General features: G+C 35.3%; 1 protein-coding gene across 1 annotated transcript in view; it reads left to right on the top strand.

The window, feature by feature from the left end:
- LOC140162981 (E3 ubiquitin-protein ligase rnf213-alpha-like) overlaps positions 1-19,460 on the top strand; it is a 64,631-nt gene extending 45,171 nt beyond the window's left edge. The window contains exons 60-85 of the mRNA XM_072186307.1: positions 1,008-1,113; positions 1,390-1,493; positions 1,651-1,842; positions 2,759-2,992; positions 3,089-3,206; positions 3,649-3,885; positions 4,859-5,014; positions 5,220-5,336; positions 5,716-5,814; positions 6,872-6,931; positions 7,145-7,366; positions 8,320-8,407; positions 8,962-8,996; positions 9,112-9,209; positions 9,766-9,922; positions 10,018-10,210; positions 10,980-11,062; positions 11,312-11,587; positions 12,186-12,348; positions 13,380-13,466; positions 14,024-14,207; positions 16,020-16,299; positions 17,063-17,260; positions 17,637-17,726; positions 18,093-18,301; positions 19,204-19,460. Of these exons, the coding sequence (XP_072042408.1) occupies positions 1,008-1,113; positions 1,390-1,493; positions 1,651-1,842; positions 2,759-2,992; positions 3,089-3,206; positions 3,649-3,885; positions 4,859-5,014; positions 5,220-5,336; positions 5,716-5,814; positions 6,872-6,931; positions 7,145-7,366; positions 8,320-8,407; positions 8,962-8,996; positions 9,112-9,209; positions 9,766-9,922; positions 10,018-10,210; positions 10,980-11,062; positions 11,312-11,587; positions 12,186-12,348; positions 13,380-13,466; positions 14,024-14,207; positions 16,020-16,299; positions 17,063-17,260; positions 17,637-17,726; positions 18,093-18,301; positions 19,204-19,366 (3,949 nt within the window). The 3' untranslated portion in view covers positions 19,367-19,460. The remainder of the gene's footprint in view (positions 1-1,007; positions 1,114-1,389; positions 1,494-1,650; positions 1,843-2,758; positions 2,993-3,088; positions 3,207-3,648; positions 3,886-4,858; positions 5,015-5,219; positions 5,337-5,715; positions 5,815-6,871; positions 6,932-7,144; positions 7,367-8,319; positions 8,408-8,961; positions 8,997-9,111; positions 9,210-9,765; positions 9,923-10,017; positions 10,211-10,979; positions 11,063-11,311; positions 11,588-12,185; positions 12,349-13,379; positions 13,467-14,023; positions 14,208-16,019; positions 16,300-17,062; positions 17,261-17,636; positions 17,727-18,092; positions 18,302-19,203) is intronic.
- Positions 19,461-21,359: the final 1,899 nt, after the last annotated feature.

The following is a 21,359-nucleotide window of genomic DNA, read 5'->3' as shown; positions in this document are numbered from 1 at the left end:
GTCACTAGTTCTGAAAGTTTCGTAAAATATATGCCATTCCGAAATTGCCAAGACAAGTGAAACCCAACTTGGTAGCAATGCTCATTTGGTAGGGGACTTACCGTACCCTGAAGGATGTTTAGATAATGGGTGATCTTTGGGTTGAATGAGGTCAACAATGTACAATTACTAAAAATAAATGTTTCCCTGGAAGTTCGAGATCAATGATCATTATAAAGTCCATGTACTTTTTATGGGAAAGTGCGGTGTCAAAGGCAATAAGGTCAAATGTCACCAAGGCGTTACAATATTTTTAAAAAATATTTCAGAGCATGGCTCTGATTAATCAAATACTTGTTAGAAATAAATGTGAAAGTGTGAGAGAGATGTCCTCTAAGGTTCAAAGTTATTTATAGGTCGAATTGTTAATTGCTTCGATTTTACTGATACTTAAAAATCGTATTTTTGTCCCGGATAAGTATCTAGAGGATTTATTTGAGACCTATATATGAAATTATGTCTTTCGTTGAAGAGCAAATAATGTATTTCCAGTAATGCCCAATTCAGGCGAGGCTTTAGTGCCAAAGGTGCCCTAGTATCAATTACACATATCGACCATCATGTGGTTTTCTATTCGAAGCTTCAGTAAGAAATCCGCTGTTCTCATTTTTGTCTCCAATTGTGACTATTTTTGGAAATAATGTACAAGGCATATCAAACATCAAGAAATATTCTTTCGTACCAGTGGCGGCGCCAGGAATTTTTTGCGGGGGGGCATGGGCTAGGGGCAAAGTGAATTTCAGGGGCAGTAAAATTGCTGCAAAAACTGGAAATGTAAGTGATTTTTTGGGTTTTGCCTCAAAAGTGGGTGGGGGGCAAACTGGGGGGGGCAAGAAAAAAAATGGGGAATCCCCCCCGTAGAGCCGCCACTGTTTTGTACCAATGGAGATCCCGATTGCCAATGGCTAATGTATTTGAGTCGATAACTTAAAACAGTTAAGGCCTATCCCATAATTTAACTTAAACAGGTCCACGTGGCTACGAATATCGATACTGGTTCTTTTCTACGAACGTGTGTGCTCAGCTCCAGATGTACCCACTTGTCTTTTTGATTCTGCAACCGAATTTTGGGAGGTAAGTATGATTTTCTAATAATACATGTATGTGACAACGTCAGCTCATTATACAATTGTATTTTGTCTCATAATTGTATGAGGTATTTTTGCGACATTATAAGAAAGGTAGGATTACGGATTTGCTAAAATCTATTAGCTTTAAACTTTTAAGCTGACATCTAGGATTTCGACGACATTTTAACAGGTTGCTAATTCATTTTTCGTTAAGAGTTACGCCATAAATTATATAATATATAATTTCTCCCAAAAATTATGACGCACTATTTTTGTGTAGGATATTGCTATCGAAAATCCCATGCTACGGGAATACGAAGATCTTCGTGACCTGGAAGGCAGTCTGCAAGGTATCAACGTTGAAACAAGCAAATTGATATTTGGGTAAGTTTTGTCAAATCATACGAATCAAAATATACCACTCTTTCTGACATAAAATGTTGATAAGGACTAAATTTCCTATGTGAGTTTATTAAATGACTTCAGAATGCATCAAGCAATGTTTATAGGTAATGCACATTTATTTTCATGTTTTTCGTAGCCATGGAGACGAAGAGTGCCCCGTATGTCATGACAATTTGCGAACACCTGTAAAGCTTCCATGTGGTCATTTTGTATGCGATCAAAATGACGAAACAAGTTGCTTGGAAGTCGTTAGAAAACATCAGAATTCAAAGTGCCCCGAATGTACACAGGCTTTTGCAGCGGATTTTAAACCAGACGAAACTGCAAGGTAAGCTCGCTAGAAAGTTTTGAAAATACCATACCGTATTAATGTTGTTTCGTGTGCCATAGTGCTATGTATTGAAAGCGGATAACCTTATCAAGGAAGATTATGTTTCGCTAACGATAGCATTACAAATACAATCCTAGTTGTAATAATATTGAATACCGATTCATTCATCCCTAAATGGTCACTTGTGGAAACATTAGAATACTAAAGCAGTCCAGTGGCGTACCGTGGCCGCCCCAACCCCGGGGGCTGAAGAAAATTCAATTTTGCCGCCCCTTCCTCAACAGCCCGAAAAGGTTGACCCAATTTTTTTTTTAAAAGGGTCTCAGGCACTAGCGCCCTAAAAGCAGCAAATTTTTCCGCCATTTTTTATTTACTAATAATTCTTTTTGCCGCCCCCTTCGTTTTTGCCGCCCCTGTTTTTGCCGCCCCTTCTTCTTCCGCCGCCCCTTCATTTTGGCCGCCCCTGCTTTTACCCCGGGGCTGGCGCCCCAATGCCCCCCAAACAAATACGCGCATGCAGTCAATCCATATAAATGAATAGGAAAACACCTTGCCGGTTGCACTTATTGGGGAACTATTCATAGAGAGCAAAAGAAAGTGACGAACAACTGTCTGTAAATAAGTGACGAAATAACCTTGTAAGCATGTCCTGGACTAAATCGACAGAGCTTTCTTTCCAAACCGCTGCATCACTTCACTCATGAGTTGACCCTGGACATTGCTGCGTTGAACTATAAAGATCAGCAATGAATGTATGTCTTGTGAGTATTGACAAGGCGGAATACCTGATTATATATAATAAATTGTACTGAATCTTAAATGGAAGGGTGGCTGTGGCGGTACCAACAACCATAACCCATGTTTCTGTCAAGTACATGGATTGAGTATATATTTATTTTATCATCAAATGCAGGAAAGCTAAGAAGAACTTCCAATCCTTTAAAAGTAATGTCAACGCATTCTTCCTGGATGTTGTTTCGCTTCATTGCTTTGTCTACAATGAGCCACCTGAGGATGAAACTATTACGAGACTTCTGGCAATTGTCACAAAATTCTCTGATGAGGACAGCGAGCAATATAAGAGTGATATCATCGACCCAGACGCAGTGGCAAGATCTGTTGTATTGCAGCTACTTCTACAAACTAGGTAACAATAATTTCCATTTTATTCATCCATTATAAGTATGTTTTATTATTCATCGATAAGAAGTTATAATATTATCTAAAATTTGTATCCCAAAAGCCGTGATAAGGTGGTGGAGTATCTCAACGACTATCTGAAGAAAATGCAAGAGACAGTGATTGACCGTGATCCGGAAGAAATCAAGGAAGTTTGCCTGCTGTTTATACAATGCATTGAGGTAATTAATAAGGAAATTGGTTGCTCTTACTCCGTTCTTTAATTCACCTTTACCGATGTGTTATATCAGGGATATGGTTAGATGCAATGGTCCAAAAAAAATTAAACTTAGTTAATTCTTGCCTCCTGTTATATATCTGGAACAAAATCACTCAACTTTGTCTTTTGTGGCAATAATTGAATAATACAATGAAAGTTGGTCCTAAAACCCATAATATGTATTTATCTTAAATACAGACTTGTTCTCAGTGCATTTATAAAATTACATTTAATATATTATTGTTATCGTCATCATCATCATTGTCATTGTTATTATTATTATTATTATTATTATTATTATTATTATTATTATTATTATTATTAATATTATTATTATTAATATTATTATTATTATTATTAGTATTATTATTATTATTATTATTATTATTATTATTAAATAAAAGAATCAACTGAACCAGGACGCTTTTAAAGACATTCGCTCAGAAGAGAGTTTGGCAGTGTTGGCAACAGGGAAGTTGAGAAAGGCTTGTGAATGGCTAAGAGATAAAGACGTTGACCAAGGGTTGTCGGTGGAATACCTAGAGGCTATTGCAAATGCACGGTTTGGAATTACCATAACAGCACAACGACTGAATTTGATGACTGGAGATGACAGTACATGTCTTGAGCAGATACAAACGGTAAATGCAGTCAAATTTGAAATGTGTTCATTGTTAATACTTGAATTTACTTCATCTAGAAACTTAAGTGACTTTATAAAGCTCTCTTTCATTTAGATCACTACACTGTAGTAAGAATAATAGCATTAAGAAATAGCTATAAACAACAAAATATCAACAAGTTCATTACGAGCCGGGATATTGATCATGTACCTTTATTGAACATCTTTAAATAGGACACAATGCCAGCTACCCGTAACGTAGCTAGCTGAACTATAGAACAATACACTAAATGTTTTTCTGACTTATAGAACTTGATTATTGTCATGCGTTTTTCTTTCAAACAACTTACGATACCTAAGTGCTCTCAACGAACCATGTGTTTTAATACGTATTTTAATAAATGAATTTAGTGGTTAGTTTCGAGCGACATTGTAAAGAAAAAATTCTATATTTATACTGAAGGCATGGGATAAATAGTGCTATGATACATTTTTCAATCATAGAGGCTAAATCACTCAAAATCTATTACTTCTTGGTATTATTGCAAACAAAAGTCAACCAGTTGCTCGACTGTATCGCAACCAAGTGGCTGATTCACCTTGGAACACCCTGTTATCAACTGAAGAGCTCATTTGTACTGACGACTTTGAACAGTTTGTGCGAGCCTACATGGAGGACTTCATCAATAAAGACTTTATAAGTGACTTTATAAAGCCCTCTCTGATTTAGATCACTATACACTGTAGCAAGAATATTAGCATTAAGAAACAGCTATAAACAACAAAATATCAAAAAGTGCATAACGAGCCGGGATAACTCGTTATTAGATGTTTCTCTAAGACTTGTTTGGATTCAAAGAACCGTAGTTTAAAATATAATCACTTCATATAAAACAATATACATATTTGTCTTTGTATACAGGAGTGAACATCAAACTTTGAAATATATAAAAGTATAGAATTGAAATTGTTATTTTATTTTATTTACACAGCTGTATACGGAGACCAAGGAGTTCTTCAGATATCATGGACAGGGCTGTTCATTCTTGGTTAGGCAAATGTGTCGTAGTTATGGGATAGCAAAATACAATGCGCTCTTTCAAAAGGAAGATCTGAAATGGATTGCGCCAGCGGAACTTCAGGAATGGGTAAACGTTTTATGTTTATTTAAAACATTGCTTTCTGTTACTACACCTTAAACCACCCCTAAAACTAGCCCCATCACAACCACACTATGACCACAATTAACAGCAGCAATAACGGAGTTATTGCAATTATGACCATGACCACCACTTGATAGACACCTTTTTCGATTAGTGACGTCGTTTGCTTTAATGAATTTATTAATTTTAGAGTGAAGACATTCGAGACAACTTTGTTGTTTGTGGGGAGCCGTACAACACATTCCGTGAGAAACTGACACGTGATTTGATCAAAGTCAGATTGATTGAAGTACCACCTGCTGTGAAGGTAAGGAATCGTGAACGTATGATTGAGACCGGGGGGGGGAATTAAAATGTTTTAAATTTTGTACCATTGAGTTCTCAAAAATCTCTACACATATCCATACTTTCTTTAAAAGGAGACACTTTAATATACTCTAGGTTTTTTTATAGCAAGACCGGGCCTGTGAGGGGACATGGTATACCAGCGTTGTCGAAATGCATCCCTAAACCGGGAATACACGTAACTGTATACAATGATATAGGAAGCTCGTCATTGATATCACCATAATTGATTGTTTCAGTTTATTATTCACTAATCTAGTTATTTTTTCGAATATTTGTATTATGTTAATGAACTTATTGTTTCATCAGCTAACAAGTATTATCTTTTTGTATTCAAAAAGGAATCAAAACTAGATGAAGCTGCAGCCGTGGCCTTCCTTTTGAGCATATACCAAGAGGTGACATCAATGTATGCTGGGTCGAGTAGCCCTGACTTAACGGTAAGGGGAAATATTGTATACCTTGGAAAGTGGTAGGTCTAGGCCTGCAATTTGCAAATAAACATTTACTAAAAAAGTAATTACCTCCTTTAAGTAATGGCCAATATTCCTAAACAGTTGATTGTATACCAAATTTGGAATATTTTAATTTATTATGCGCATTTTTATTGCAATGGTTCGAATATTTATGTCGCAGCGTAGATATACATGAAAGTAACTCAAGATTTGAAAGTTGTAGCAAAATCTTATTGCCTTGTATTCAGTGTCCATGGAAGAAAATGTTTTCTGCGCTCATTGGATTAATCTTCTTGTTTCGTGAATTTGAAGGCGGGCAAAACATGTAATATTCAATAAAAACAATGTCATTATTCACAGTGGTCATTGTTTACCTAATCCCATATTAAAACATAACAAGTCCAATGTTTTTTGTTACCAAAAAGGTCACAAGAATTGGAAAACCAAGGGTTACATATGTTGTGAGCACCTCCCAATCATTGTTTTAAATGTAACTTTACCACTGAAAGGACAACTTGCAATTGTAGGCCATTTAGGATCTTGTTAATGTTAGTCTGAACACAATATTATAATCTTATTGTTTCAATGTATCACATGAATAATGATCACTGGTGTGAATAATGACAAGTGTTATTGATTATCACATGTTTTGATCCCTCCAAATGCATGAAACAAAAAGAATAATCCAATGAGAGATGATGCGATTTCCTTCAATGAATACTGAATGCAATGCAATAGGATTTTGCTGCAACTTTAGATGTTTATTATAAGTATCCCAAATCGTGTTTAGTTTACCTTTTTTTTATGTCGGGCATATCTGGGCATTAACAGCTGAAATCTAGGAGATAACGCTGACGTTAAACCTTTAGCGTATTACGATTTTCACACATTACAAATTTGAAGGAGGTTTACCTCAACTCCTTTGTTAGGCAAGGGCTAAACTATAATGAATATTATGAATTGCATAATGTTCTTGATGTAGGGTAGTTTTGAAGATTAAGAGTATACGCACTTACATATGATATATTTGTATTCCAAACAGATGCAAAGGGAATTATCCACGTTCGCATATAATGAAGCCGTGAAGTTCCCAAAGGATACGGTATGTTTAATTATTATGAATTATATTATAATGAGTTTTATTATTATGAATTATATTTTCAGATTATTGCAAATAATTGGCATCAGAAGGATTGTCAATGTATTGGAAATAAACAATAAGCGCGGAATATGCAATATTATTAAATAAAGCTAAAAAGAATTTGACATTATTTTATTAAACAAAAATATGAATAATTTTTTATATTTTGTATAGGAGTTTGCTGGTCTAGTCAAAAAACATGCCGAAGATTTAATATACAACAGAGTGGGACAGACAAGTGGATTCAAGCATCTGGAAGTCCGCAAAGACCAGTCACCTTCAAATCGGATGTTATCTGCCCTTGTTATACACGCCGTGCAGGTTCTCCGCTGTGAAACACTTCCTTCTCTTCTTGTACCTTTGCGTCGTTTACTCACTTCCCCGAACAAAGTGATGGTATGTGTTGAGACTTTTGGGACACGTTATATATGTTACTAGCAAGTGTATTAAATCCAATACTTAATAATGTATATAAATAAAATCAGGATAAAACTAGAATTAAAGAAACATAATTTTATCGCCGAACTGCTTGTCATTTATCACACTATGTCGCCATTATTATATGCTAGAATGCAAACATTGCCACAATCGGTAGTAACCAAATTTAATTAAAAACGGTTAAAATGCCAAATGGCCCATGGATAATGCAGCATATATGGTTTCAAAGAGCCAACCAATTAAAGAACTATTAACCATTATTGAACAATTGGGTACTACACTCCTGGCCAATTTTGTGCATATTTTTGCATTTTTAAAAATTATAACGCAATGGTGACAAGTAAGATATGTATATTATAGGGGCAAGGACTACAACTACTGCACTGAAAATGCATTTTTGACTGTAACTCCACAACTGTTGTCTGTGCTGAAATAAAATTTCCAGTGCAGTAGTTGTAGTCCTTGCTCCTATAATATACATATCTTACTTGTCACCAATGCGCTATAATTTGTGAGAAAAATGCAAAATAGGCATACAATTGGGCAGGGGTTTAGTACCCCCTTAAAGGAAATGTAAAAACAGCAGTTAAAACAAATGACATGTCCAAGCTTGCCGTCAAGTGTTCTGACATTGCATTTGTTACCGAAACAGGCTGTAGTCGAGTATTAACTATATACCAGCATCGAACAATAACTAGGCTAAGTGTCAAAAATGACTGTTTTATGACGGATTTAATGTTTTTTAAGGATCTTTTAAAGACATTGCTAAGAAGTCATCTTATTATGAATAATTACTTTAATATATGAAATAAATGTCAAGAAGAGAACTGCATTAACTATTCCAAATTACTCTACTTAAACAAGTTCGAAACCGTGTTGATATCAAACAAGAATATTTAATCATTTTACAGGAGACATACTTTCCAACAATGCCTGATGATCTGCTTGGAATTCAGAACACAGTGGGTGTAGGTGGTGATGGTATTACGGCTTGGCTAGGTAATAAAATTAATATTTATTCCTATTCTGCGTTTTTAATGTGATCACAAGAGCAACCTGGACTGACCAGGTTGATAAGGGTGATCAGATATCAGAGATCACCCCTTCCGTCCTAGGTCAGTCAGCTCAGATATGGAATGCTCTTCCTGGCTCAATTACCTCCAACCTTCAAGCGGGAGGTTAAAAACTATCTTGGCGCCAACCCGTCAGTACTGAAAGTAGTTATTAATGTCTTGCATAGTACAGATATAGAAAAGAAATGGACAAAGGTCTCAAAACAAAAACGGAACTTTAAATATTTTTCAAATTTTCTTTTTAAACGAAACATCACATGTGCTTTTGTATCTTGAATAATACAGTAAATACATTGCATGAAAGGATTCGTCATATTACTTTAAAACAATGGGCAAGATGCCAATATAACAATTAAAAATGATAAATTCAAAATTGGTAAAATTAGAAAATAATATTATGCATACCACTTACCTTGCATTTTTGTTATGTGGAAATGTTAACAGAGCTAGCTCATTCTTAACTTTTTTTTCATATTTCAGTTTGTCCAAACGGCCATGTGTACAGCGTGGGAAATGTAAGTTCTTATTTTCCATTACAAAAAAACAAAAGCACACTGACGCGGTCTAAAACTTTACGTAGAACCATGTGTGCGCAGTGTTTAAATCTGCTATTATTGTTCTTTTACATAGTGTGGTGGAGTAGTTGTTAAATCCAAGTGCCCTGATTGTGGATATGAGATAGGCGGAGAAAAATACAAATTGGCCAAGGGAAACCAAAGGATTGATCTGTAAGTACATGTTCTCAAATCTGAGTCTGGCTTCCTCATGGCCTGGGTCCCGACTAAATAATTACACATTTGTGGCTGTGCAATAAGTGTGTGGTACACCATTTAAGTATTTTACTCGCCTTGTTCAGGAATACATACGCGACGCCGATGCACACATCGTTTGAACTGCGCTGTTGAAAGTCAGCAGTATACCGTCAGCTTTGAAGTACGATAACATGATATTGGTGGTGTTATACAAAATACCGTCGGAAAGTTTTTAGTAGAATTAATCCTACCAGAGCTCTAAAAACCAGGGGCAAATTGTCACCCACAGAAAATGTTCAGTGATAATGTGGAGAGGGCAAAGAGTAAAGTTACTAAAAATGGGACAAATAATGACACATTGGGCAACCATTTGGCTTTGTCCCCATTTACTAAAAACCTGGCTATACGCTACTGCTAAAAACGTATAGACCAGAGAGTGCAAACTTTTACCGGTCCACCATACAACATGTACAATGAAGCCATTTATTTTTCGTTATTCACAATATCGTTTTCTCTAACACATCATCTTCAGTGCAAATCAACGGTTCACTGGACACATCTTGGGTCCGGCAACAACCACAGCCTCTACAACTGCCTTAGAGAGTCGCAGACTGACATCAACTGTTATGTGCATTGAACGAGCCATACTCCACGCTGCCATGATTGCCTCAGCTGTAACTGTTGATAAGGTACAAAATGTTATTACTGTAAAATATTTCATAAATGAGACATGATAAAAAAAATAAAAATGCAACTAAACAATAAATATTACTATCCTTTCCAGTGCGCCAAAGATATCAAAAACCTGATTTACCCAGAAATTGTAGATCAGAAAGTTGTAGTTGAATTCCTGCTGGAGCACCTGAAGGCGAACATTGATCAGCTGTCAGAAGCTTGCGGAAAGAGCGTAGATGACTGTTTTTTCATACTGCACATGGTACTGCACAATATGCTATCCACAGAGACAAATGTACAAGGTAAGCAAAATTAAGTCGTGAAGTGAGTTAGAATACGCCAGCTTGAAATTCTCCCAAACAAGAAATTGCTTTTTGTCTTAGTCTACCCGTACCTAAACACAGGAAGCTAATCTTGGTTGCAATTATTATTTCTAGGTGAAGGCTGCCCTATCACATGGTGCGATACATGAAAATATACTATTTTTTTCTAGGCCACCAAAACAAAGCTGCTTCAAATCCACGAAAAGTTAAATAGCAACAACATTTAATTTCACATGCTTTGTTGTATTTTTTGTTGTTGAAATTTTTGCTAAATTATTACCAACCAACATTCATCTGTAGGGCATTTGCTTTCAATAAGTTTGCGCCCTTGCCCGGTGAAATTCTCAGTCTCAAGGACGCACTGCCATGTTAAGGTATTGACGGTTCATTGCGTTTAAACAAGAAAATTTTTCAGGTCTACGTTTTTTGGTCATTTGGAATGTAAATCATTTAGTTTTATCTGGTATTGTTGGTTGCTAACTCTTTTCACGCGGGTGTCGACTGCAGACGACACATTTTGAAAAAAATTCAAAAAATTCAGAATTGTAAATTTTCATTACCATATTTGGAACAAGCATGAAAAATGCATTAAAATGAGTACAAACAAGCCTAGTATTGGTTCAGTGGTTCTTTAGGTAGCTCATGATATTTTGAGAAAATATCTGAAAACTTGGACTTTTTATGTTGAAGCTTATGGCTAGCACGCAGAGCATTAACTTTAAAAACTTTATTACTTGATCTTCTATAGATGTCTTGGATTGGTCCGATTCAGAAAAGCGAAACCAATGGGAAGTAGCCTTTGCTGAAACATACATCTCTCCTGTTTTAAAGGTAATTATATAACGTTTCCCTTACTTAAAGTGATGATATCCCTGTCAAGGTACGTATTAAGAGTCGCCAGTGGCAGCGGGCGGCTGGTATTATTTATTTCATTATCAGCGGGTGGTTGTTTTGATATAGAATCAAACTAAATTCTATGCAATAATTTATTTAAAAAAGTATGATCTTTGGAAATGTATCTTGATGATTTACTTGAAGAATTATTATCATAATTTATTATTATCATTATCTATTTTTAAGACATTGAATGAGAGACTGGAGGAGGCAAACAATCTTTTGGAGAAAGATGTTCGCTTCAAAAACAACCCTGTGAATCGAATACTGTATAGACAAGAAATGAAAGAGGTGTCAAGAGAAACCTTGATCAACTTGCACACTTCCGCAGTCGTATGGCAATACTGTCCCAATATCAGCTTGAAGGGAGTTCAACAATACGTGGATCAAGAAGACACTACGAGCATTATTGATCCCAACGCAAAGGGCCCATTTGCTGTCCTCAAAAGCTTTCTTAGACAGGTAAGGTGCAGCTACATTATTGTCTATTTTCTTTCATTCATGTTTTCTGGATATTTGGGCATACAATTAACTGCATAATTGGGAATATATTCAACTGCATAATATCGTGTTAAATCTTGTTTTGTGTTATGTACACAAAGCTCGAAATATATTATGAAAATCTGTTTTTCACTTATTGTTCCTTCTTTCTTCACTTTTATTCTTGAGCTATGGGTACTAATTAAACTACAATCTTTGTCACCTGGAGATTGCAACTACATCATGCGTGATTCAACGTAGCCTTAAAACGCGCGTCGTTCTCGGACTTACAGCATAATAATTACGTTCGCGTTTAAAGTCGGCAAGATCCGAACGCGCTCTCAGACACAAAGACGCATTTTGATGTCACTACCAAAATGAATGTCGAGATACCATTTATGCATGTGCGTTTTTGTGCTCACGCGCGTTTCTCTTTAGGACGCATTTTCGCACTGCGAATGTATATGTAACAAATTTATCGGCTATATACGGATACAAGTACACATTGTAAATCTCACAACAATAGCAGCATTACTTGAATTTTGATGTTATAAATCCCGTTTCCAATTATTCTCATCAGGAACATGTTTTGCAGCAAGTTCGTCATTTGCCAGATATCATTCACCTTCATCAACTCCTCATAGATCGATTCAATCGCCGTGTTGATGCTAACGAGGCCAAGAAGACAAGTATTGAAGAGTTCTTGAATGAGCTTCAAAGTGCGCCACAGGGTAGCAAAACAGGTATTAATTAATTCAGTGTCATCAAATAACTTCAGTTTCCTTATAATAATAGCTTCAAAACTATATTGGAGGTTTGGAAAAAGAGTAGGTTTAAACGAAATTTCAAAAAAGGTAGATGATATTGCAATATGCGCATGGTTTTTTGGTCTTGCTGATCTACATGATATCATACTTTAAGATATAAAGTTTTGGTATTTTACCCGCCTATGCCACACAATTTTGACACAGCGACGTCGTGTTTGAAATGATGGATATCACCCTTAACCACCGCAGCAAAATACAAAAAAGAAAAAGAAAAGTGTTTTCTATATTGTACAAATGAATACATGAATCCAAAACCCACCCAAGTTCATGGGAAGTGATTTTGAGAAAAAAACCCGGTGTATTATTTGAATTCCTTTAGTTAGATTTACCTGGTCAATATGGTAAGTTTTACGTGCAAATAGGTGGGTTAAACTGTATTAGGTATGACGATTAGCATTTCAGGGACTTTCTGTATTAGGTATGACGATTAGCATTTCAGGGACTTCTTGGGGTTCATTTTAAATTCTGGACTTGGGTGGTTTTTTTAATCATATACAAAGACAATAATGTTGGAATGAGATTACCACTAGTAAGATAATACAAATTAAAGCACACAGTTATGTATAATGTTGATAAGCATTCTGCCATTTAATATAAACCACACACTTTCCTTGATTAAACCCATTCTTTTTTCACAAGTCACTCTCCAGCAATGAATGTGTTACAAGTGGACTTTTATACATACTGGATTTCAATCAATGTGTTACAAGACTCAAATCATGGACTTTGATGGTTCTTTCATACATGCTATTTTTCACATGCTCAATAGACACAGAGGATGAATTTGAGTGGTTCTTTCATACATATGACAGGCCTATGTATAGCAACACTTTCCCATGCTTAACTCAATTTGGCCAAAGTATGGACTTGGGTGGCTTTTGTATTCATATATTCAAATACATGTACAATGTAATTTATCACAAACAAATCCTTTTCCTCTTCAACAGTTAAACATGAAGAATTGAAACGCCTAGTGACAGTCTTCATATCAACATGGAATCTTCTTAGAGAAACAATTACTGGACATCGATATGGTAAATACTTTTAAATACTTTTAATTAATTAATTAATTAAAATTAATTAAGTATACTAAAGCTATCAATAAAAAGAAGAATAACGTTTGGCAGAATACTACAATAACCACATAACTTCGTATATTTCCCACATATTGTTCGCAACCAGAATCAGAAGTTCGAACTATGGACTATTAAACGAGGCCGTTATTAACATTATATGAGACTAGACTGATATAACATAATTATAAGTTACCGCTTTATAATATCGAACTATTTAATTATAATTAAACAATTCATCAAGTTTCCATGGGCATGTTAGAAGACTATCAGGCAACAGGTGACGGACCATACACAGACATAAGAATAGGCACTTTTTTGATAGTTTTCATGAAAGTTACTCAGAACTTCTATAGTTAGTTTATTATAGAGCAAGGTTCTCTGCCTTTTCAATATGTTATGAAAATCTTGATTTAAAAAATATTTACTGACGGCAATAAAAATCTATCGACGGAAAGTCTTGATATGCTCGTAAAAACTTATTATTATTATTTACTATATAATATTTGTTATTTAAGGAGATGTCCAAGTACCACGTGATCTTTGTACGGACCCTATTGATATGGACTCTCCTTTAGCCATGTTGCTACCAACAAGTAAACCACCAGGTGTTTGCTCCACGGCACTGGCTATTTTCTTGGCAAGGACCCATAACGACTTCATGGATACTTACAACAGGCTCAAAGACAATGATACATCAGGGTAAGAGATGACGCAAGCTTTTAAAATCACTGAAAACTACTTAGACAATCTCATTAAAATACCTGATTTTATTAATTTAGTAATCTACTTTAATGAAACATTTAGTACTTTAAAAACTGTATTTAGTCTTAACAGTAAATTATGAAGCTTTTTATATTCTTCAAACCTGTATCCCCTTGTGAAGCAACCATTCGTCATTGTAAATTGAGACGTCAGCAAATCTAGCTTTTATTCATATATACTAATTTCATACGTCAGGTGCAAGTACGGAGGTAGTAAAAATAAATTATGAAACCAGGGACATGATCTTGTAATATTAGCTTTGATTCAAGGTTTCTACCTTTAATTTTATCCTTCTTCTTTCTTCCATTTTCTAAAATCATTTTCACCTAGACTTTTGTTGTCGAATTAATAAAAATAAACTTAGGGGCGCACCATTAGATTTCCAGGGGGGGGCATGGGAGTTTTTGAAAAAAAAAACTTTGCCCACTAGTGAGAAAAAAAAAAAAAACTTTGCCCACTAGTGAGAAAAAAAAAAAAAAATTTGCCTCACTGATGAGAAAAAAAAAAAAATTCCCCCCACCCAACTTTGTATACAAATTTACATTAAAATTGAAAAAAAAATAACTTCGCCGCCGAAGGCGGCGAAAAAAAAAAAAATTTGTGCTCTTGGAGGCGAAAAAAAAAAAATTCCGCCGCCTTCAGCGGCAAAAAAAAAAATTCTGCCTGACCCAAACTCCCATGCCCCCCCCTGAGAATCTAATGGTGCGTCCCTTAATTGAGTATTTTGTGGTTATAGGTCTATATTGCTTGTAGGCCCCTATTTCCCCCACCCCATGTCATTCTATCCCTGCATTGAGCATGCTGGGTTTGGCATCAGACTGCCATGACCTTGGTGTTCATGTGTTTGATCCGGGGAAACCCTGCTGGCTGCTTACAATAGCATGAAGCACACTGCATAAAAGTAGTGACTAGAGACAGGGCACTAAATATGCCATGTCCACTTCTCTTTAAGCAGAAGCATGATTGGATAATGTTCTATGTATGTTGTATGAATGTGTTGTATATAAGCATATTATATGTGACAGGACACCACGAATCAGCCGTAAAGTTGGCCCCGGTCAATTTGGTTTTATTTCGCGTTTAGAAAATATATATCATAAGCTTTAAAATGGTATATCATTTGACTTCAAACGATATCCAGAAGTGGGGTTATGGTTTGTTGAAATCTGTTCCTATCCTTCAACAAAATTGTACCTTTTTTTCGGTTCTACGTGTGTCTCTTTTTCTGGTAATAAATATCAAACAGTCATAATTGGCGGTCATTTCAAATCATCCCCAAGTCAACGAGGTGCAGGAATGTCCTCTCATTGTTAATTGTTGGTTATACATACCTAGACAAAATACGATGCTCTGTTATCCACCAGTTGAACAGGATTTAGCCAAAGCAAACAAAGACAAGAACTATTTAACGGATTCTATAGAAATAGGTAGAAGCTTATTATCCTCTTCGGCAATAGGATTATTGATTGGTTTAAACAGTGTTTGATGAGATACTTGTTTCACCGAATTGAGATTCCTATGAATACGACCTTCACGCATATATTTTACACTGTAACTCAGAATACAATTTGCCGAGTTTACGGCTCATTCGTAGTGTGCACTCACATATATCAATGTGTATAAATGCTCAACTGATGCACAGTTAATAGAAAGCCCGAGGACTTGGAGCAAGGTTATGCAATATGAGCATATTATGATCTTCAGAACAACTAACTGGAGCAATGATATTGTTATTTTTTACTGATATAGGACCGAACCAATGAAAGTGTCTGATGCTACTCAAAGTCACCTGGTAGCATTTCATCCGGAGAGAGAACTCCTACCACTGGTACTAGCCCACAGCAAGTACAAAATGGAAGCTGACAAAGGCACCGAGCTGGCGTATGACTTGATAGGTATACAGAAACAAATAGAAGATCGGTTCATCATTGGAAGGCCAAAATTAGCTGAGAAAATTGAGCAACTCTCTTTCAGGCAGGATGCCCGCAATGCTGAGACGTTCAGAAGAATTCGGAAGAAGATACCACAGGTACGGTTTGAAACTACTTGTCGGTAAACATGAGTAGAATTTTAATTTTCCCCGAGATAATTCCTTACTAGAATGCTGAGCTTTCGCTACTGCGAGTATGATCTTCAGAATGATAGTTTTAACTAAGATGATGAACTTATTCCTTGAGAGAACTGCAAAAGAGACATGTGAAGTAATTATTATTGGCAGAAATGTCAGTACGATCACATTGATAATATCATATATAGGAGGTAACTTCCTGCCAAAAAATTTGGAGGTTAATTAAAATGGTCAGTGTGAATCATGTTCCATTTGTTCCGCTTAAAATATATTCCATTCAGAGGCCACTCCGCCTATTCAAGTTGAATATGAAGAACATCTGATATGCCAGCCTTCAGATTACTTAGTTCATGTCTAAAATATTGCACGGTGCTGTCCCAATCATTAACATGCTGTTTGCCACATATGTTCCATGAACTCTAATGTGCAGTGTTGACGATGAGAACTGGGGAACAAAGAAGAATACATTTTCAGCCCACAAATATAAGCTGTCGCTAAACCTGTGGTATTGCAATAATTCCATCCCGATTTAGTCCGTTACATATTTGCGATTTATTCCATATTCGGGATAAAGATTTAGGGGAGTTGGTCGAGTTTCAGGTTGCTGCGGTGACATTCGACAAAATTAACGTCGGAGGAAAATGATCCCTACATTTGTATCAGGACCCATACTTGCAATTACAAGAAAGGCTGACTTAAAACATTTTAATTCTTACATCTCCAGGAACACCTAGATGATTCTGTTCAGCAAGGAATTTTGGGTGACTTCAGGTCCTTTGCAGACCTTTGTGACAGTGTAGATACTCTTGACATAGCAATCGGTTTTGTGGAGTCAACGGATCAAAAAGGAGAGATGTTTTTGAGAGATTATTTGGTGAATGAGTTGACACTTCCTACAGATCGCGGAATCCGCAGTCTTAAGGTATGTGATGTTATAGAATGTTCGTAACGTGTAAGAAATTAAAGGACATTATCTATAATATGTGAGCCATTCCGACAAAAGGGCCACGACATATTCCTAGGTTTTTGTTTTTTTGTTTTACAAAATGCAAAATGGTTCTCCACAAATACCAGGTTATATTAATTGGTTCAAGAAGTACGGTAATATATTGAAAGTACCATCAAACGTTTTCAATGGGTACACCATCGGAATGAAAACCAGATCTTGTCAGATGTGGCTCTGACTTCACCAAGCTTGAAGTAGGAATGGAAAGGGGTGATATCCTGAAAACTAGAAAAAAGTTCTAAACGTCCTGTTGTAATGCTTAGTCACCTTTAGTTTAAATTTATTTTTACAGGCAAATGAACATTGTCATCTGAAGCACTTACTTGCGCTATGGCATCTGTTAGCTGTTGAACGTGCCAAGAGAATGGCGGCGGACGAACACGTAAGAATGGATTAATAATAATAACACGTATCATGATGAAGGGATCATTTAATTTTCTACTTGTCTCGTCTAAAATTTGTTTGACTCGATAATTTCAGGACTCTTCCTTTCCTTATATAAACATTAAAAATAAAACAACTTCCTCTTTTAAGACCTATGAATTAGAATTGTGAGCCTTAAGTTAATATTTGAAGGAACGCGGGAAGGAGGTGAAGGTACAGAAGCAGAGGAAAAGAGGAAAAAGACAAATTACAACATAATTACACACAAGTTAGTTTGAACAAAAACTCAAATCATGTTAAATGTGGACATTATTATAGATCTAGTATCTTTCCTAACAAATGAGAATAATATTGACAATTTCAGAATCCATTTGAAGGTATTGGCGAGGAATTTTGCCTTCAAGTTCCGGAAGAGACTATTGCAGAAGAAACAGCTACCCTGCGAACAGGCCTTGAGAGTTCCTTGAAATACATTAAAGTTGAGCAGTTTGTGGCGGAGCTATTTGAATACATCATCCTAGAAGTAAAAGGAAACATGAATGAAGACCAGGAATCAAGAGTTGAGGAGTGGAGGTAAGAACATGCATATCAGACGTAATAATTCAAAGATCAAAATAGAGATTACTTAGCTTCTCTTAAAGCTGCCAATATATCACTAGGAATTACTCTCACTATCCTACTTCAATTAGGCGTTGTCATGATCTTGTGATGCAAATGTGCAAGAATACTCCAACCATTTATATTGAGCATTTATACTGTATTATGTGCGATACCTTCTCAAGAACTAAAAAAATCACAGAGCCGGGAAAAAGGAACTTGTATTGATAAAGCTACAAAATATTAAATATTACAAATATAGCAAAACATCATTGTCGTGTTCCAGTTTTGGCCACAAATATAGCAGCGCAACCCGGACAACGCAATGGGCGGATACGCTTCAAAGCTCCTTAATGACTATAAAACGTTGCCAAGTTGTTTGATGTGACCATTTATTAATTTTGTAACAAAATATTATATAATAATCAATTCTACATCTGGACAATACCAACAACTATCACACTTTGTGCACATTTTGTGCAAATTGAGGGCGCTATTTACATATATTTCAAATTTAATTGAGCCAAATAATATAAGTTATTCCTAACATTTCATGATAAAAAATTGTTTGAAAATTTCGTTGCTATTTGTTACTCTAGTTTCTGATATTTTAATGGCATTATACCAGTGTCTACCTCTTGTAAAAATGAAAATGCGATTTAAGATAAATAGCGCCATCAGTGTTCACCTTTTCTTAAAAATTACGTGTTTTACATGCTATCAAACAACCGTGAATTGCATAGCTTCGTCAAAGTTATCATATAATCATATAAAACCCTTAATATCAAAACACAAACTTCATGGGGATTTGAGAACCACTACATGTATTCACACAGTTTTTGTTCACGCATATTTTTGTTATTTTTTCACGTATTTAGTTTGATCTACACACTCAACGCGTACATAGAACAGAAGGGAGGTGAAGAAATTCGTGGGCTACTGGAATACATTCCACCACAGCTGCAGGTTCGCCATGCAGTGGATACCTGGATGATAGCTGCTGAGTACTTGAGGCTACCAAAAGCACAGCAAAAGCAGTAATAGTGTTATCGATAAGCAATAGAGCGTTATCGATTGCGTAGTATTGTATACGATTCAAAATGGAGAAGGGCAGAGACGAGAAAGGAAGAGAAGAGAGGCGAGATAGAAGAGAGGCAAAGTGGAGAAACATTACTACTTTATATTACTTTCTATTATTAGGTTTATATATAATATAAGGTATAGATTGATTAAGACGCATCAAAATTTCAATGTCATGTTTTGTTACACGTAGTTTACTGCACATTCTTGATGTCAAATAATGGTATTATCAAAATGATTTTAGTTTGGAAACGTTGTCTTTCGTAAACGTGCTTTGTAAAACTTGCGTGAAGAAAAGTGTTTTGACTATGAGGAAACGTGTTATATTTTAAACGATGAGAGTGATTTCTGCTGAAAGATATAGTATAGGAGAAGAGGTATTTGATAGAACTGCTTAGGAAAGTATAATTGTTTGGCTTGACGACAAAGGTTGATAATGTGGAAAGAAAAGTATGCTAAACACGGACATATTTTACATATCAAGAAAGTTTTTGCCATCAAGAATGTGACGTCTTGAAATGTTATCGGTTATTATTTTCTGATGTGGTTTCTCCTATTTGAATAAGTACATGTATAACTGTTATAAAATGTACATATTGTTTTGCACAAAGCACTACAAATGAATAGTGTCACCACGAGTCACTTCTTTCGGGTTTCTTCATGGCATCTTCAAAACAATGTTATTACTGTTTGAACATTCATAAAAATCTTGGCAAAAAAGTTCAAAGTCAAACCGAATAGGAAATACTTTTAATTAATATATATTAGTATTGTGTCTAAATGCATCTTAGCTTGATTATAGAGTACATGTTTGATTTGTTTATTATATATTTGAATATACTTACTCAGAATGCTGTCATATTTTTATATTATAGCATGCATCTTAGATATTGATTATAATTATAGAAAATTCACTTCTGTTGATCGACGTTGAGTCGATAACATTTGCACTTTTTTCGGATGCATCTAAGGATACATGACTAACGTAGGCACCAAAAATCAGTTTATTATGCATGTAAAAGCAGCTAAGGAGCTCCCATATAATTAAAGTAGTGAACAGTTTACAAAGTGTGTTAAAAGCATTTTGCTGGCTAGCGATATTTAGTAATTAAGGTATAGTGTCTTAATGCTCTGCATGCTAGCCATGCGCTTCAACGGAAAAAGTTCAAGTTTTGAAATATTTTCTCAAAATATCAAGAGCTATCTTAAGAACTATTGAACCAATACTAGGCTTGTTTGTACTCATTTTAATGCATTTTTCATGCTGATTCCAAATATGGGCATGAAAAGTTACATTTCTGAAATTTTTGAATTTTTAAATGTTTTTTAAACATGTCGTCTGCAGTCGACACCCGCGTGAAGAGAGTTAACATAACATTGAATGGAAAAAAGTTGTTCAAGAGTGGACATTTGTAATATTTCTGCTGTCATATTATATTATATATAGCCTAGTTAAGACATTTGGATAGTATTAATAGATAGCACTACAACCAATATTATAACCAAGCTATAACGAAAAAGATAACAATTGATGGAATTTATGACACATGGGGAAAGATGGGTTTAGCATTCAATTTAGATCTTTGCATTTTTGAAACGTGTGTATGCATATAATAAATTTAATAATGATATGGAAACGGTGTGCGTTTCTCTAAACTTATGGTGACAGTCGCTTTTTATAACATTTTATACACAAAATGTTATTGATTTTATACAAATAGAATTTCAGCAGAACGAAGCTGAATGAAGTGCCTTTGATTACCCAGCAAACACAAAAACGTTTTTAAAACGTTTTAAATAAGTTATATTTTGGGTTTTGGTTTAGGTAAAAACGTTTTAATAACATTAAAATGTCGGGTTATATAAAGGTCATGAAATCGTTTTAAAACGTTTTGTATGAAAACACACTACAACAATATTTTTAAAATGTTTTCGAAATGTCTTTGTAAACTAT

This window comes from Amphiura filiformis, chromosome 10 (genome assembly GCF_039555335.1).
Source record: "Amphiura filiformis chromosome 10, Afil_fr2py, whole genome shotgun sequence".
Lineage (NCBI taxonomy): Eukaryota > Metazoa > Echinodermata > Ophiuroidea > Amphilepidida > Amphiuridae > Amphiura > Amphiura filiformis.
This window is presented reverse-complemented; position numbering and strand designations above follow the sequence as displayed.